The sequence below is a fragment of the Somniosus microcephalus genome, chromosome 16 (assembly GCF_052327205.1).
Source record: "Somniosus microcephalus isolate GS21.2 chromosome 16, FLI_Smic_1.0, whole genome shotgun sequence".
In the NCBI taxonomy this organism is placed as follows: Eukaryota; Metazoa; Chordata; class Chondrichthyes; order Squaliformes; family Somniosidae; genus Somniosus; species Somniosus microcephalus.
The window spans coordinates 35,465,627-35,483,394 of NC_141002.1; the positions used below are offsets into that span (position 1 = coordinate 35,465,627).

Sequence of the window (17,768 nt, forward strand, 5' to 3'; positions counted from 1 at the left end):
TTGACTACTGGGTCCTGGGCCCTGGGCTTGCTTCAGCTTTTTACAGATTTAAACAAAAAAACATTTCAAATATTAACTACATGGATTTCCTTTATGGTAGATGGCCCTCAATAAGTCACCACTCAGGATTATAACCCTTAATGAATAGTTAGAGAGCACATCGGCCCCATTACATGTGTGAAAGCTTCCCATTTCCAACACCAATCATCCTATGAAGAAATAATACAACTCGAAAGTGAGATTGCTAATTTAATGTCAATTAGTGCCAAATCACTTGCATGCTCTAGCTTCAGGCCCATCGAGGGCTCTTTTCACATAGGTCCTTTAAGCTAATAGAGCGAATCCCCATTGGTATAGGTTGGATTTGAACCCAGGTCTCAGAGGTGAAAGGATTATACAAATACACTGCACTACTCCATTTCCAATACATTTGACTTCCTCAAAAGGAACACATTCATGAGAAAAATTTACCCCCTCTCCACTTGTCACATCATCTCAGTATTTGGCCTGTGGTGGCTCATGTCTAATTTTGGACCACCTTCGAGCCGCTTCTCATGCTGATCCTGAAACATGGCATTTCTTTGAGTGGCTCTGCGTGCATAATACTGATACTCATCACATTCAGTGGATTAGTGAGATATGCTGACTCAATGCCGACTGAAATCAGGCCACGTTTCAGTACCCTGCTTCAAAAAGGAAACAACGAAGTTGACCTCAACTGAAAAGCCAGTCGCTGCAGGGAAAGTTTAAAATAAAGCATGAAAACTCCTAGTTCCAAGAATACTCGAGGAATAAGGCCATAGAAATGTCTTACTATGAAGAATTTCTTTAAGAACATACAGATCTGTGAGAAATAAATGTCTGAAGTCATTCGACACTTGCTAACTGATTTAACCATCTTCACGCCACCTGGAAGGACTTTTGCAAACATTCCAAACAATTACAGGTGAGATTCCTTGGTATTAGCTCAAGCGAGTGACAGGGCGACCAGCCACTTCATCCAAGGCGAGTACACTGAAAATGTCGTTAAAGAAGCTAGGGTGATACTTGCAGGCTCTGGTACAGTCGGGGCTAAAGTTCACCTCTAAAATTTGAGGCTGCATGATCTGTTTTCCTGAAAGACAAATATCAATAAAGTGTTTTTAGTATTTGTGCAGAGATTCAAATACAACTTGAAATTTGACCCATTAATGAGGGGATAATATTTTCAAATTCAAGCAGCATCTATGAAATGTATTTAATAATTTCTCCCAATTTACTGCCCTCCCCCTCCCCCACGCCTCCCAAAAATGCTGACTTGTACTGCGGCACAGTCTCGGATACCCTGCCCAAGTGGCTGCTCTTCCAATATGATCTTATTCAGTTCTACTGCTGGCATCAGGGTGAGTGGACAGGTCAGAGTTATGGTGCCTGCCCTGATCACAAAAAGCTTGCTCCAGGTCTCCATCATAATCTTAAATCCCTGAAGCAACTCAAGGGAGAAGTGGTGGGATGAATTGTGCCCATGTTTCTGAGACTGCTTGGGATGAAATGGGGTTATACTAATGACACAAGGTATTCCCCAGACATTCCTTCCCTTTCTTAGAATCGTTGGAACACAGCCTCTAGTCTTAGTTTCCATTTCCAACCGTATGCTCCCCTCTTCCCTGGTGCCATTGTGTGCTATCTCGGTCAAAAGAACTTGCATTTATAAAGCATTCCTCACACAGAACATTCTGGAATGCTTTAGAGGAAAAGGAGAATGCAAAAGTAGAATCATAGAATGTTGCAACATGGAAACAGGACATTTGGTCCATCAAGACTGCACCAGTTTTTTTCCCCCACTCTCAATTTCCCTTACCAGAACACTTCATAATCAGAACTCCATCAGGTCAGCCCTCAACATTCTCTGCTCCACTGAAACAGCCCCATCTCAAGCCTCTCTTCACCACAATAATCACTCATCTTTTAAAAGACATTTTGAAAGACATTAATGAACCAGTTGTGATTTCACAACAAGCCTGTGCACAAATTACCAGCTTTATTAAATTCGATTACACAACCTGCCATGGTGGGGTTTGAACTTTCAACCTCTGGTTGCTAGTCCAGTACCATCACCCCCAGGCTATCATAACTGATGTACTGCACAGCAGTGTCAACCGTGATTCATTGGCGGTCTCACTCTAGAGACCGGAGCACATAATCTAGGCTGACACTTAAGTGTAATACTGAGGGAGTGCTGCACAGAATATGATTTACAGGAAACTTTGTGTTATCCGGAGGCTAAATGTCCGGCAAGCTCGAGCCACCGGCAAAAATCAGGAGCCGTTTCGTTAGGTTTTTTTCTTTTCGTTGCTTTTTTCTCAACAGTCAAGCTCTGCAAGGTCTCGCTGAAGCTGTTGCTGAGCTACAGAGAGTACGGCCGACTGTTTAGAAGCTGTTGCTAAGCAACAGGGTTTGTTGCCAGATACGGAGCTCAAAATCTCCGTATGTTTCAACATTAGCGCTGGTTTGTCCGGCAGTTTTGAGGGAACGGCAACAGCTCGGTCCCATCGGTGCCGGATAGCACAAAGTTTCCTGTATATGTAACCTCTTATGGATCAGCCTTGGCTCAGTGTTAGTAGCACACTTGCCTCAGTCAGAAGATCATGGATGCAAGCCTCGCTCCAGAGACTTGAGAACATAATATATGCTGACACTCCAGTGCAGTACTGAGGGAGCGCTGCACGGTCGGAGGTGTCGTCTTTTGGATGAGACGTTAAACCAAGGCCCTGTTCGCCTTCAGGTAAACGTAAAAGATCCCACGGTGCTATTCAAAGAAAAGCAGGGAAGTTCTTCTGGTGTCCTGGCCATTATTTATCCCTCATCCAACATCACTACAAAACAGATTGTCTGCTAATGCATTCCATTGCTGTTTGTATGACCTTCAGAAATACATCATTGGCTGTAAAATGCTTTGGGATGTCCTGAGGTTGTGAAAGGTGCTATGTAAATGCAAGTCCTTTCCTTTACTTATATTAGGGTACACGTTAGAGCATAAATTGTTAAATGCTGAGCTTGGGGAACTGAGTCTAGGAACATTGTGACCCAGATAACAGAAACCACAAAGTGTGTAGATAAGCGTAGACAACCTCTCTGAATAGAGGATGTGGGCAGCTTCTACAGCTCAGGTGGCAGACAGTAACTGCTGCAGGTATTGAGGACAACAGCCAAAGCAATGTCTGCGGTTTTTCTAAGTAAATGTGTACGTGCATAAAAGTAGCTGTTGCTTGCTGTAGAATCAGAATTCTCTTGACCCTGTGGAAAAGAGACTTCTCCCTGTGTGCACTTGAATAAAGCGATCGTTGTACCGTACCAAAGTCTCCACTGAGTCCTTATCAACCACAACAGTTTTGGTGTAGTTGGCAGGATACCCTTATCGGATCCACAACACCGGACGGTTGAGTGACTATAATTTTTATACCTTACTTGATCGGAACGGTGACATAACGAGTGGGTATCTGTGAATCTGTAAGTTGTGGGGACTGGCCAGGTCGGACGGTACAGAGACTGAGGTGCCTCATAGAGGTGGTCAGACCCGACCCATGGTGAGGGGCCGAGAGAGAGCCAAGCCAAGGGAGGTGGTGCGAACCACAAAAATAAGATAGAAGTGGTCAGAACTGACCCATGGTGAGGGGCCGAGAGAGAGCCGAGCTGAGGGAGGTGGTGCGAACCACAAAAATAAGAGAGAGGTGGTCAGAACCGACCCACAGTGAGGGGCCGAGAGAGAGCCGAGCCAAGGGAGGTGGTGCGAACCACAAAAATAAGAGAGAGGTGGTCAGAGCCAACCCACGGTGAGGGGCCGAGGGAGGTGGGGCGAACCCCGTAAGAGATAAATATAGTCATGACAGAGAGGAAGAAGTTAGACCTTGACAGGGGCCCAGAGGGTTCCATAACGGGATATCTGACAGACAAGAATTTTTTAAAAATTGAAAAAATGATCAAAGATGGCTGGGACCCAGTCGGGTCCCCGGAGGCCCTGAACATGGGTGACATGAATCAGTCATTCATGAAAGAAAGACTTATGAAATAATACTGAGCGGCCTACAGGTGGCGCTGTCCAGGGAGAGTATAAATACTCGGGCGCGGGACCAGCTTGCGCAGGACATTCTTAACAGGAACTAGTGAAGAACACAACTAGACCTCCATGTTGTAAAACAGTTGATTAAAGCTTTGTTTAACGCTTAGACCAAGTGCCTAGTAGTTTTCTTACATGGTGGGTAACTCAGAAGAATGATAAAGAGGCGAAAGGTGTGATAATAGTCATTAATTTATACCTGGGATTGTCCAGGCGGGTAATAGCCCGACTCCACAAGACCCGGGTCAGGACAGGAAAGGTGACGGCGTTGTCGCCACCAGACGACAGTAGTGACGATGATGAAGACATTGACTAGAATAACTTAGCGGAGGAAGCCATGAGGTATGGCAGGGAAGACCCGCCCCCCATACAATGAGGGAGTCAAGACAACCCCTCGGCTCCCCCTTGTCAGGTAAAACTTGCACCCGTGGTAACATCGAAGCAGAAAACTAAAAAGGAACTTAAAGAAGAAGATGGGCTGACAAAGAAATTGGAAGAAGAGACAATGAATAAAGTAAAACATGTACCCTTTAGTCCAGGAGAGAAACAAATGTTATTGAAAGAATTACCTAGACTAAAACCCTGGAGTGAAAACCGGGAATTTTGGACTAAGTTGAAGGAAATGCAGGACATCCATGCGATCCATCCCAAAAACACACACATATTAGTGAAGGCTAAATGTCCGGGAGACATTTGGGAAGAACTACCACACGACTATAGGGATGGAAGTTGGGCCTACAAAGAAAATGAGACAGCACAAGAGCTTCAGAAGGCATTCATGGAAAGGGTTAGAGACGCTAGGCCCAGGGGAGACAAATTGGGGGTGTGTAGCAGCGGTCGTGCAGAAACGAGGTGAATCCGCCTCCGAGTATGCGGAATGTAAATGGGAGGCATACATACAATTTTCCGGAATGAGACATCCGGGGAGGAATGATGAGATATTCTTAAGGCTACTACAGGAAACTCTCTTTTTACCGGCACCTAAATAACTGGAAATCTCTCTTAACTGGCAAAATTCAGGAGTAGGTTCAGGTAAGTTTTCCTTCATATTAGTGGCCGTGTAACCGGGGTTCCTGGATCTGTGGTCGTGTAACCGGGGTTCCTGCATCTGTTGCCTTGCAACAGGGACACCTGGATCTGTGGCCGTGTAACCGGGGTTCCTGCACCTGTTGCCATGCAACAGGGACGCCTGGATCTGTGGCCGTGTACGGGGCTCTCGTACCTTAGTAATTATACCTCTCTGTAATCCGGACTTATTGATCAACCGGCACCACGCCGGTCCCGTCGGTGCTGGATAAAAAAAATGAGTTTCCTGTAAAAGGCTTCAGACCCGAACATCAGAAGGTCCTGGGCCTGGGACTGTCGGTAGGGGGAACCTACATAGATATTCTACGCTGGGCCACGGAATTGGATAAAAAGAAACCGATCCCATAAATAGGAGCGGTGGCGGCAGCGGCAGCATCGCCCCACGGTACGGGATGCTACAACTGTGGCAAAACAGGTCATTTTGCCAAAGACTGTAGAAGTCAAGGAAGGGGACAGACTAATAGTCAAGAGATGAGATGCGTCAACTGTAAGAAACTGGAACACAGTAAAGCGGATTGTTGGGCTCCAGGCAGAGGAAAGGAAGGACAGGGACCTTGGCAAAGGGGCCAAGGGAACTCTGGACCCAGCACCGGACTAACTGAACAACAGGTCCGGGAACTGGTGATCGAGCTGACTCAGAAATAGGCAGCGGCGGCCCCCATCGAGACCAGTAAAGAACTAGACTCCCGCCTATTTATAGAAGCAAATCTGGGGGGGGGCACCAGTGTCACGGAGTGCAGCTTGGAACAAAGTGTAAGCCTGCGGGTTTGGTAAGGGAGTGAATCTTAAGGGGTAATCTCTCTTTTTTATATAAAAATCTGGTCTTGTGTACTTGCAATTAGCATTTAACTTAAATTTACTGTTATTAAGTTTTAAGTTTCTTCCAGGCTTGTGCTGGGCAAAGAAAGCTCTGTGCTGGAGAGTGGGTGGGGCTAGTTAGTTAATTAACTGGTCTAATCTGGATCTGCAACTGCCAGAGAGCTGGCTCATAAATCTCAGTAGTATAAACAAGGAAGGCTAGAGTGCAGTTTGTCACGGATTGCAGCTTGGAACAGAGTGTAAGCCTGCGAGTTTGGTGAGTAAGGGAATAACAGGTTTCATTTGAACCAGGCTGAGACCAGTGTCCTGGCGAATCGAATAACTAGGGCTGTAGATAGGGCTTTAAACTAAATAGTTGGGGGGAGGGATATGCTGAGCGGAAATTAAAAAACTTAAAAGAAAAATGAGAAGGCAAAAGTGCAGGGTAGCGATAGGGGTAATGATAACCAGTGTGACAGGAAGGGACAGAGCGTATACACATAAGAGTGCATCAGAAAGAGGGGTCAGAGTAGGGAACAATGGTAAAAAGACAACATTAAAAGCTCTGTATCTGAACGCATGCAGCATTCGTAACAAGATAGATGAGTTGACAGCACAAATATAAATAATGGGTATGATCCGATAGCCATTACAGAGACGTGGTTGCAAGGAGATCAAGGCTGGGAACTGAATATTCAGGGGTATTTGCCATTTCGTAAGAATAGGCAGAAAGGAAAAGGAGGTGGTGTAGCTCTGTTAATAAGGGATGAGATCAGTGCAGTAATGAGAAATGATATCGGCCTAGAAGATCAAGGCATAGAATCAGTTTGGGTGGAGATAAGAAATAATAAAGGTAAGAAGTCACTGGTGGGAGTGGTCTACAGGCCCCCAGACATTAGCCACACTGTAGGAAAGAGTATAAATCAAGAAATAATAGAGGCTTGTAAGAAAGGTACGACTATAATCATGGTAGATTTTAATCTTCATATTGACTGGACAAAGCAAGTTGGCAAAGGTAGACTTGAGGAAGAGTTCTTAGAGTGTATACGGGATGGTTTCTTGGAACAATATGTTGTGGAACCAACCAGGGAGAAGACTATTTTAGATCTAGTAATATGTAATGAGGCTGGATTAATTAATGATCTCGAAGTGAAGGATCCTCTTGTGAAGAGTGATCATAGCATGGTAGAATTTCAAACTCAGTTTGAGGGTGAGAAAGCTAGGTCTCAAACTAGTGTCCTGAACTTAAATAAAGGAAATTACAAAGGTATGAAGGCAGACTTGGTTAAAGTGCACTGGGAAAATATATTACAGGGTAAGACTGTAGAAAAACAGCGGCAAACATTTAAGGAGATATTTCATAATTCTCAGCAAAGATATATTCCAGTGAGAAAGAAAGACTCTAAGAGAAGGATGAACCATCCGTGGCTAACTAAGGAAGTAAAGCATGGTATCAAATTGAAAACAAAAGCATACAATGTTGCGAAGAATAGTGAAAGGCCAGAGGATTGTGAAATTTAAAAAAAACAGCAAAGGACGACTAAAAAAATGATAGAGAGAGAAGATAGCTTAGGAGAGTAAGCTAGCAAGAAATATAAAAACAGACAGCAAGAGCATCTACAGGTATATAAAAAGGAAGAGAGTAGCTAAAGTAAACGTTGGTCCCCTAGAGGATGAGTCTAGGGAATTAATAATGGGAAACAGGGAAATGGCGAAGACTTTGAACAAATATGTTGTATCGGTCTTCACGGTAGAAGACACTAAAAGCATTCCAATAATGGATAATCAAGGGGCTATTGGGGGGGGGGGGGGGGGGCAACTTAAAACAATCACTATCACTAGAGAGAAAGTACTAGGCAAACTAATGGGACTAAAGGTGGACAAATACCCTGGATCCGATGGCCTGCATCCTAGAGTCTTAAAAGTGGCGGCTGCAGAGATAGTTGATGCATTGGTTGTAATCTACCAAAATTCCCTGGATTCGGGAGAGGTCCCAGCGTACTGGAAAACCGCAAATGTAACGCCCCTATTTAAGAAAGGAGGGAGACAGAAAGCAGGCAACTATCGACCAGTTAGCCTAACATCTGTCATTGGGAAAATGCTGGAGTCCATCATTAAGGAAGTGGTAGCAGGACATTTAGAAAAATCATATAGTCAAGCAGAGTCAGCATGGTTTTATGAAAGGGAAATCATGTTTGACAAATTTGCTGGAATTCTTTGAGGATGTAACGAGCAGGGTGGATAAAGGGGAACCAGTAGATGTCATGTATTTGGATTTCCAGAAGGCATTCGATAAGGTACCACATAAAAGGTTACCACACAAGATAAAAGCTCACGGGGTTGGGGGTAATATATTAGCATGGATAGAGGATTGGCTAACTGACAGAAAACAGAAAGTCGGGATAAATGGGTCATTTTCAGATTGGCAAACTGTAACTAGTGGGGTACACCGCAGGCCTCAGCTATTTACAAACTATATTAATGACTTGGATGAAGGGACTGAGTGTAATGTAGCCAAATTTGCTGATGATACAAAGGTAGGTGGGAAAGCAAATTGTGTGGAGGGTGCAAAGAATCTCCAAAGGGATATAGATAGGCTAAGTGAGTGGGCAAAAATCTGGCAGATGGAGTTTAATGCGGGAAAATGTGAGGTTATCCACTTTAGTAGGAAAAATAAAAAAGCAAATTATTATTTAAATGGAGAGAGATTACAAAATGCTGAGGTACAGAGGGACCTGGGGGTCCTTGTACATGAATCACAAAAAGTGAGCATGCAGGTACAGCAAGTAATTAGGAAGGCAAATGGAATGTTGGCCTTTATTTTAAAGGGGTTGGAGTATAAAAGCAGGGAAGTCCGGTTACAACTGTACAGGGCATTGGTGAGACCACACCTGGAGTACTGCATTCAGTTTTGGTCTCCTTATTTAAGGAAGGATATACTTGCACTGGAGGCAGTTCAGAGAAGGTTCACGAGGTTGATTCCAAAGACGAAGGGGTTGTCTTATGAAGAAAGGTTGAGCAGGTTGGGCCTATGCTCATTGGAGTTTAGAAGAATGAGAAGGTATCTTTATGAAACATATAAGATTCTGAAGGGGCTTGACAGGGTAGATGCAGAGAGGAGGTTTCCCCTCATGGGGGATTCTAGAACTAGGGTGCATAATTTCAGAATAAGGAAGCACCCTTTTAAATCGGAAATTAGGAGGAATTTCTTCTCTCAGAGGGTCGTGAAACTTTGGAATTCTCTTCCCCAGAGAGCTGTGGAGGCGGGGTCATTGAATATATTTAAGGTGGAGATAGACAGATTTTTGAATGATAAGGGAGTCGAGGGTTATGGGGAGCGGGCAGGGAAGTGGAGTTGAGGCCAAGGTCAGATCAGCCATGATCTTACTGAATGGCGGAGCAGGCTTGAGGGGCCAAATGACCTACTCCTGCTCCTATGTCTTATGTTCTTATGTGTCAGATGTTAATAAATAGTCAGATGTTAATAGATACGGGGGCATCGGTCTCGATAACGGATTTAGACCTCCCGACTACCTCTCAAACTATTTTGGTGACTGGGGTGGCGGGGTGGAGAAGTAACATTAAAGCTAAAAGAAGTGAACCAGTACTCCTGGAGGCAGCTGGTGTAATGATCACCGCCCACATCTGGTATGTAAGAATACTGAAGGTACTATCCTAGGGACGGACCTATTAAGGGAATTAGGGACCATTATAGACCCAAAACGGGGGAGGATCATCTTGCAAACCCCTGAACATAGAAAGAGGAAGGAAGGCACAGTGGCCGCCTTAACGGCCGTTAATGAAGGCCCTTGGGAACAGCATGGACCCTGGGGAATCTTGTGTCAACCAGTTAGTGGGGTATGAGCAAAACATAAACAGGACTGTGGGGAAGTGGTAATGGAACCCCTCCATGTCCCTGGACCAGAGCACACTCCACGCAAACAATGCCCTATAAAAAGGGAAGCACAGGAAGCGGTGGTTAGAATAGTGAAAGAATTAGAAGAACAAGGAGTAGTGAGAGAAACCCAATCCACCATGAATTCACCGGTAGGGAAGCTGGACAGCTCATATCGTTTAATGATAGATTACACCGCCTTGAATGAGGTGACACCAAGAGAATACCCAATAGTAGCTAGCCCCGCCACCATTTTTAACGGATTGTCACCTGAACATTGCATCTTTACATTATTGGACATAGCTAATGGCTTTTGGTCCATTCCATTGGCTCCGGAGTCACAAAATAAGTTTGACTTTACGGTAGAACAGAAACAATATACGTGGAACCGACTGCCACAAGGATTTCACAATAGCCCGGCTATATTCCACCGAGTAATGAACCAAGTACTAGAAAGAGTCCAGTTGGAGGACGGGAGTACAATCATCCAATATGTGGACGACCTACTAACAGCCTCCAAACCAAGAATGGTCGTGCGCGAGCCCTGCTGACCATACTACAAGCCTTAGACAAGGCAGGACTGAAGGCAAGCCCCAAGAAAGCCCAGGTAGGGAAAAGCAAGGTGCAGTATCTGGGGTATAACATTGCCCAGGGGCAGCGCAGCATACCTGAAGACCGTAAAAGGGCTATTGAAGGAATACTGAGACCAACAGCTGTTAGGGAGGTAAGGCAGGTTATGGGGTTGTTTAACTATTGCAGGAATTTATTGAAAAGGCAGAACCTATCCAGAGACTAGTTAAAGGGGGTCATCCACCAGGCGCCCCGGTAGAATGGGGAGGAGCAAGATAAAGCTAAAACGGGCTTTAGTACAGGCCCTGGCATCAGGACTCCCTTGTATGGGAAAGCCGTTCCATTTGTTTGTACACAATGAGTGTGGCTATTATAGTGCAGTATTAGCCCAGGAACATGGGGATAGGATGAGACCTGTAGCATACTTTTCCACCAAAGAATCACCAGTGGTGAAAGGACTGCCCCGATGTATTGTGGCCATAGACTGCGCCACATGGGCAGTTAAGGTTAGCGAACAGATAGTGATGACGGGGAATTATATTGCACACCAGACACACCATAGTAGCGTTGCTAAACACTGGGAAACTGAGAACGGTCTCAGACAGCAGACGAGCAGCATGGGAGGCCATCCTGCTACCTAGGGATAAATCGATCTTGATAGTGAAGGACAGTAGGGTTAACCAGCGGGAGGTATGTGCGACAGACTTAGAAACGGACATTTGCAGTATATTGAAGGAGAAGGAATTGGAGGAGGCAGAAATGACATTGTTTGTCGATAGGTCCAGACGATATGTGGACGATACCAGATGGGCAAACATAAACGGAGAAGGAGAAATAATATTGCAAGGAAAACTGCCAGGGGAAATGTCAGCCCAAGTAGCAGAATTGATGGCGCTCACAGAAGCCCTGAAACTGGCTGAGGGCAGGACAGCTGTTTATACGGACAGTAAATATGCCTTTGGAGTGGTACATGACTATATGACAGCCTGGAGTAGGAGAGGGTACATCACCTCAAGTGGAGGAACGGTACAGCATGAGATAGTAGTAAAGGCGTTAGTGGAAGCAGCAAAACTACCCCAACAAGCAGCAGTAATTAAGGTGAAAGCTCATCAGAAGGGAAGCAATCCCCTACAAGTAGGCAACAGAAATGCCAGTGAAGCGGCAAAACGAGCGGCGCTAGAGGCACCCATGTGTCGGGTGGCAGTGGCCGCCATAGGACCAGAGGAAGTTAACATAGTAGAATTACACAAAGATACCCCAAAGGGGGAAGTTAAGGAATAACGGTGCGACAAGTAGTATCCGTGTCCGTGAGTAACCTAGTATGTATTGAGTGTCCATTCAGGCACGAGCATCCCACAACAGCAGGTGGCGTACATGGCATTGGAACCAGAACAGGATCGGACGTCTTGAATGTGATAATGTGACATTGTGCGCGCAGTCGGTCGGATGGACAGAGGATGACAAGGGAAAGTCACCCCCCGAGGTAATCATGTCAATGTCAAGATGGGCAAGGTAACGACAACGGAGGACTGTTAATCGCTATTCCACAACCAAATCCCACAACTAGTCCACCCACCACCAGCACCAGGGGAGCGGTTCCCTGCACAGACCAGATGGAGCGACCGGAGAATGGACTTGTGTTAGTAAAGGAAGATAAGATTTTGTATGATAATGTACACCTTGAGTTGGTACCCTAGTGTTGAACATTACAGATGTAGGGTTATCGTATTAGTGCTGGGAAAAACCAGAGCATTATACACCGCCCTGTTGAGCAGGGTAATGAAACAAATGGCACAATTCAATGGGGGAAGGACACCAAATCGGGCAGGCCAAGGGACTCCCAATGAACGCAAGAACAGGCGACGGAAGCGGATCCTGGACTTAAATAATGCGGCAACGCTGTTTAATACTGGGTCATCAGTAGTTAACTCCATTGACTAATCTTACAAGGAAAACCAGTTGCCAACTTGGGATTAGTGCATGTGTACTCAACTAATACTGATTGTATTGTAGAGGAAGGAATGTTATTGGGAATGATACTCATCATACCAGTGCTCACTGACTCAACCCCACCTAAAGAGGTCTAGAGTAGAGAACATAGCAGTGAAGGTGCAAGGAAAGATGTTAGGGACCACACTGGAAGGGTGCAGTATCGGTGGCTTCACAATTGTGTGCCCTCGCCCGATCTCTGAGACAGAGGTGGTGAAGTGCGGATTTAATACCACAGCGAACTGTACCATGGAGTGTGAAGAAATACAGGATACCATGAACAGATTTCTAATATTATTAATAAAAGACATACAGGAAACTTTCTGGTATCCGGCACGGACGGGACCGACCTGGTGCCGGTCCATCAACAATGCCGGATAACCGAATGCTATAGTTAAAAAATACGGAGCTCAGAGCGCCGTCTAAAGCAACAAACCCAACAGCTTCAAAACAATCGGCACAACTTGCAAGCGTCTCTGTAGCTTAGCAACAGCTTCAGCTACACGCTTGCACAGCCACAAATGGAGTAAAAAAAGTAGCTAAAAGTAAAAAAAGTTATCTGAACCGACTCCTGAATTTTGCCGGTGGATAGAGCGTTCCGGTTATTTAGTGGCCGGTTAATCAAAAGTTTCCTGTACTGGGTTTAAAAGACACAAGTCTCAGCAGACAAGGCTGTGAACAGAAATACAGGCTTTTGAGATAAAGATCAGTTCATAACAAAGTCGTAAACAGGCTTTGAAATGGGAAAGGGATATTGACCAAGAAACTAAGACCCTATTGAAAAGCAAAGACTTGCTTCCGAAGAGTCTAGAGTTTGGAGGTTACACAATGAGAAGACCCAGTTTAAGTGTTAAGAGTTAACACGTTCGAACAGGAACATAAAATATTGATTAAACCATGTGCCTTTGTAAAAGTAACATCAAATAAGACAGGAAACACGATTAAATATGCAACCAATTGAGATAGCTAGAAAACAAGTAAACACACGGTCAAAGTGGTTTTGATTTGCATACTGTAAATATAATACCAACAAGAAGGCTTTGAAAATATGACTTCAATAGAGACACCAAGCAATTGCATTGTGTTTGGATTGAACTTGGAGAATAATGGGAGTCACAATGTCTGCTAAGAACCAGTAAAGCCAATATTAAGAATTGAATGAAGAATCTTCGATAAGAATGGCATCAAACAGAAACCATTGCTGTCATTGTTTTTATGATGGTTTTTGGAACACTTAAAGGTAGAGAAATAATAGAAACATAGAAGATAGGATCAGGAGTAGGCCACTCGGCCCCTCGAGCCTGCTCCGCCATTTAATGAGGTCATGGCTGATCATCCAAATTCAGTACCCGGTCCCTGCTTTCTCCCCATATCCCTTGATCCCTTTAGCCCTAAGAAATATATCTAACTCCTTCTTGAATATATTTAATGAATTGGCCTCAACTGCCTTTTGTGGTAGAGAATTCCACAGGTTCACCACTCTCTGGATGAAGACATTCCTCCTCATCTCTGTCCTAAATGGCTTACCCCTTATCCTTAGACTGTGACCCCTGGTTCTGGACTCCCCCGCCTTCGGGAACATCCTTCCTGCATCTAGTCTGTCTAGTCCTGTTAGAATTTTATAAGTTTCAATGAGATCCCCTCTCATTCTTCTAAACTCCAGCGAATATAAGCCGAATCGACCCAATCTCTCTTCATAAGTCATCCCTGCCATCCCAGGTATCAGTCTGGTGAATCTTCGCTGCACTCCCTCCATGGCAAGAACATCCTTCCTCAGATAAGGCAACCAAAACTGCACACAATGCTCAAGGTGTGGTCTCACCAAGGCCCTGTACAACTGCAGCAAGGCATCCTTGCTCCTGTACTCAAATCCTCTCGCAATGAATGCCAACATACTGTAAAGTCTGTGGGTTGTATAGCGAAGTAATACACAGACTACAAGAGTAACTTAAACAGGACTTTACTATTCGAAGGTCAGGGCGAATCTGCCCAATAAATTCTGCCACAGCACTTATATACCGGTGTGGTCACCGTCGGTATTACAGTATACAGCAGCCAGGATAAAGTAGTGCCACACCTAAAATAGTTCTCTTAAAGGTGGACGGTTACATACAATAGTTCACTTAAAGGTAGAACAGTTACATACACTACACATACCATTTGCCTTCTTAACCGCCTGCTGCACCTGCATGCTTACCTTCAGCGACTGGTGCACAAGGACACCCAGGTCTCGTTGCACTTCCCCTTCTCCCAATCTATTGCTGTTCAGATCTGCCTTGCTGTTTTTGCCACCAAAGTGGATAACCTCGCATTTATCCACATTATACTGCATCTGCCCAATCACCCAACCTGTCCAAATCATACTGGAGTTTCTCGGCATCCTCCTCACAGCACATACGCCCACCCAGCTTTGTGTCGTCTGCAAACTTGGAGATATTAAATCTAGTTCCCTCGTCTAGATCATTAATATATATTGTGAATAGCTGGGGTCCTAGCACCAATCCCTGCGGTACCCCACTAGTAACTGCCTGCCACTCGGAAAAAGACCCGTTTATTCCAACTCTTTGCTTCCTGTCTGCCAACCAGTTCTCTATCCAAGTCAGTACCTTACCCCCAATACCATGTGCTTTAACTTTACATGCTAATCTCTTATCTGAAGCTTGTGGAACCCAGAGGATCCCTGGGACACTCCATAGGTGGAGGAACTATGGGTGTGGTAGCCTTGGGCCAGGCGCTGGCCAAGGGCCAAAAGGGGGGATTGTTAGGGTACATGTTAGGAGCATAAATTGTTAAATGCTAAGCTTGGGGAACTGAGTCTAGGAACATTGTGACCCAGATAACAGAAACCACAAAGTGTGTAGATAAACGTAGCCAAGTAGACAACCTCTCTGAATAGAGGATTCTGACAGGGCTAGACAGACTGGATGCAGGATGTTTTCCCCTGGCTGAGGGCTCTAGGATGAGGGGTCACAGTCTCAGGATGCGGAGTAGGACATTTAGGACTGAGATGAGAAATTTCTTCACTCAGAGGGTGGTGAACCTGTGGAATTCTCTACCACAGACAAGTCACTGAATATATTTAAGAAGGAGATAGATAGATTTCTAGACGCAAAAGGCGTCAAGGGGTATGGGGAGAGTGGGAATATGGTATTGAAATAGAGGATCAGCCATGATAATAGTGAATGGCGAAGCAGGCTCAAAGGGCCGAATGGCCTACTCCTGCTCCTATTTTTCTATGTTTCTAGGATGTGGGCAGCTTCTACAGCTCAGGTGGCAGACAGTAACTGCTGCAGGTATTGAGGACAACAGCCAAAGCGATGTCTGCGGTTTTTCTAAGTAAATGTGTACATGCATAAAAGTAGCTGTTGCTTGCTGTAGAATCAAAATTCTCTTGACCCTGTGGAAAAGAGACTTCTCCCTGTGTGCACTTGAATAAAGCGATCATTGTACCCGGACTGAAGTCGCCGCTGAGTTAATTAAAGGGTAATTCATGGCAGGAGAGCTCGGCCCCGTGGTATGCTCCTCCTGCACTATGTGGGAACTCAGGGACACTGCCTGTGTCCCTGACGACCATGTGTGCAGGAAGTGTATCCAGGTGCAGCTACTGGCAGACCGCATTGCGGCGCTGGAGCTGCGATTGGACACATACTGGACCATTCGCGATGCTGAGGACGTCGTGGATATCATGTTTAATCAGTTGGTCACACCGCACGTAAAGACTGCACAGGCAGAAAGGGAATGGGTGACCACCAGGCAGAGTAGTAGGCGCAGGCAGGGACTGAAGGGGTCCCCTGTGGTCATCCCGTTCTCAAAACATATATACCACTTTGGATACGGCTGAGGGGGATGGCTTATCAGGGGAAAGCAGCAGCAGACAACTTCCTGGCACCAGGGGTGGTTCTGCTGCACAGGACAGGAGGAAAAGAGGGGTAGAGCTATAGTAATAGGGGATTCTATTGTAAGGGGAATAGATAGGCGTTTCTGCGGCCGCAAACAAGACTCCAGGATGGTGTGTTGCCTCCCTGGTGCAAGGGTCAAGGATGTCTCAGAGCGGCTGCAAAACATTTTGGAAGGGGAGGGTGAACAGCCAGTTGTCGTGGTACATATAGGTACCAACGATATAGGTAAAAAACAGGATGAGGTCCTAAAAGCTGAATATAAGGAGTTAGGAGGTAAATTAAAAAATAGGACCTCAAAAGGTAGTGATCTCAGGATTGCTACCAGTGCCACGTGCTAGTCAGAGTAGAAATAGAAGGATATTTCAGATGAATACGTGGCTAGAGGAATGGTGCAAGGGGGAGGGATTCAACTTCCTGGGACATTGGAACCGGTTCTGGGGGAGGTGGGACCAGTACAAACCGGATGGTTTACACCTGTGCAGGGCCGGGACCGATGTCCTAGGGGGAGTATTTGCTAGTGCTCTGGGGGAGGGTTTAAACTAAAATGGCAGGGGGTTGGGAACCTGAGCAGGGAGTCAGAGGAAAGGGATACAAGGATAAAAGCAAAAGACAGAAAGGAGAAAAACAAAAGTGGCAGTCAGAGAAATCAAGGGTTTAAATCAAACATGGCCACAGTAAATAATAATTCTAAAAGGTCTAAAGCGTTAAAAAAACAAGCCTGAAGGCTTTCTGTCTTAATGCGAGGAGCATTCATAATAAGGTGGATGAATTAGCTGCGCAAATAGAGGTAAACGAATAGGATATGATTGGGATTATGGAAACATGGCTCCAGGGCTGGCAACTCAACATCCAGGGGTATTCAATGTTCAGGAAAGATAGGCAAAAAGGAAAAGGAGGTGGGGTAGCATTGCTGGTTAAAGAGGGGATTAACACAATTGTAAGGAAGGAGATTAGCTCTGATGATGTGGAATCTGTATGGATAGAACTGAGAAATACCAAGGGGCAGAAAACGTTAGCGGGAGTGGTATACAGACCTCCAAACAGTAATGCAGAGGTTGGGGATGGCATTAAAAGGGAAATTAGAGAAGCGTGCAATAAAGGCACAGCAGTTATCATGGGTGATTTTAATCTACATATAGATTGGGCTAACCAAATTAGTAACAATACTGTGGAGGAGGAATTCCTGGACTGTATACGGGATGGTTTCCTGGACCAATACGTGGAGGAACCAACTAGACATCAGGCCATCTTAGACTGGGTATTATGTCATGAGAAAGGATTAATTAGCAATCTTGTTGTGCGAGGCCCCTTCGGTCGGAGCGATCAAGGTATTTTGATTGGGTCGATTGGGCTTATATTCGCTGGAGTTTAGAAGAATGAGAGGGGATCTCATTGAAACTTATAAAATTCTAACAGGACTAGACAGACTAGATGC

At 45.2% G+C, this 17,768-nt stretch overlaps 1 protein-coding gene across 1 annotated transcript in view; it reads right to left on the minus strand.

Moving 5' to 3' along the window:
- Window positions 1-232: 232 nt before the first annotated feature.
- The window catches only part of ttll12 (tubulin tyrosine ligase-like family, member 12), a 76,640-nt gene continuing 59,104 nt past the window's right edge, over window positions 233-17,768 (minus strand). The window contains exon 14 of the mRNA XM_086008800.1: window positions 233-1,114. Coding sequence (XP_085864926.1) covers window positions 963-1,114 — 152 coding nt within the window. The 3' untranslated portion in view covers window positions 233-962. The remainder of the gene's footprint in view (window positions 1,115-17,768) is intronic.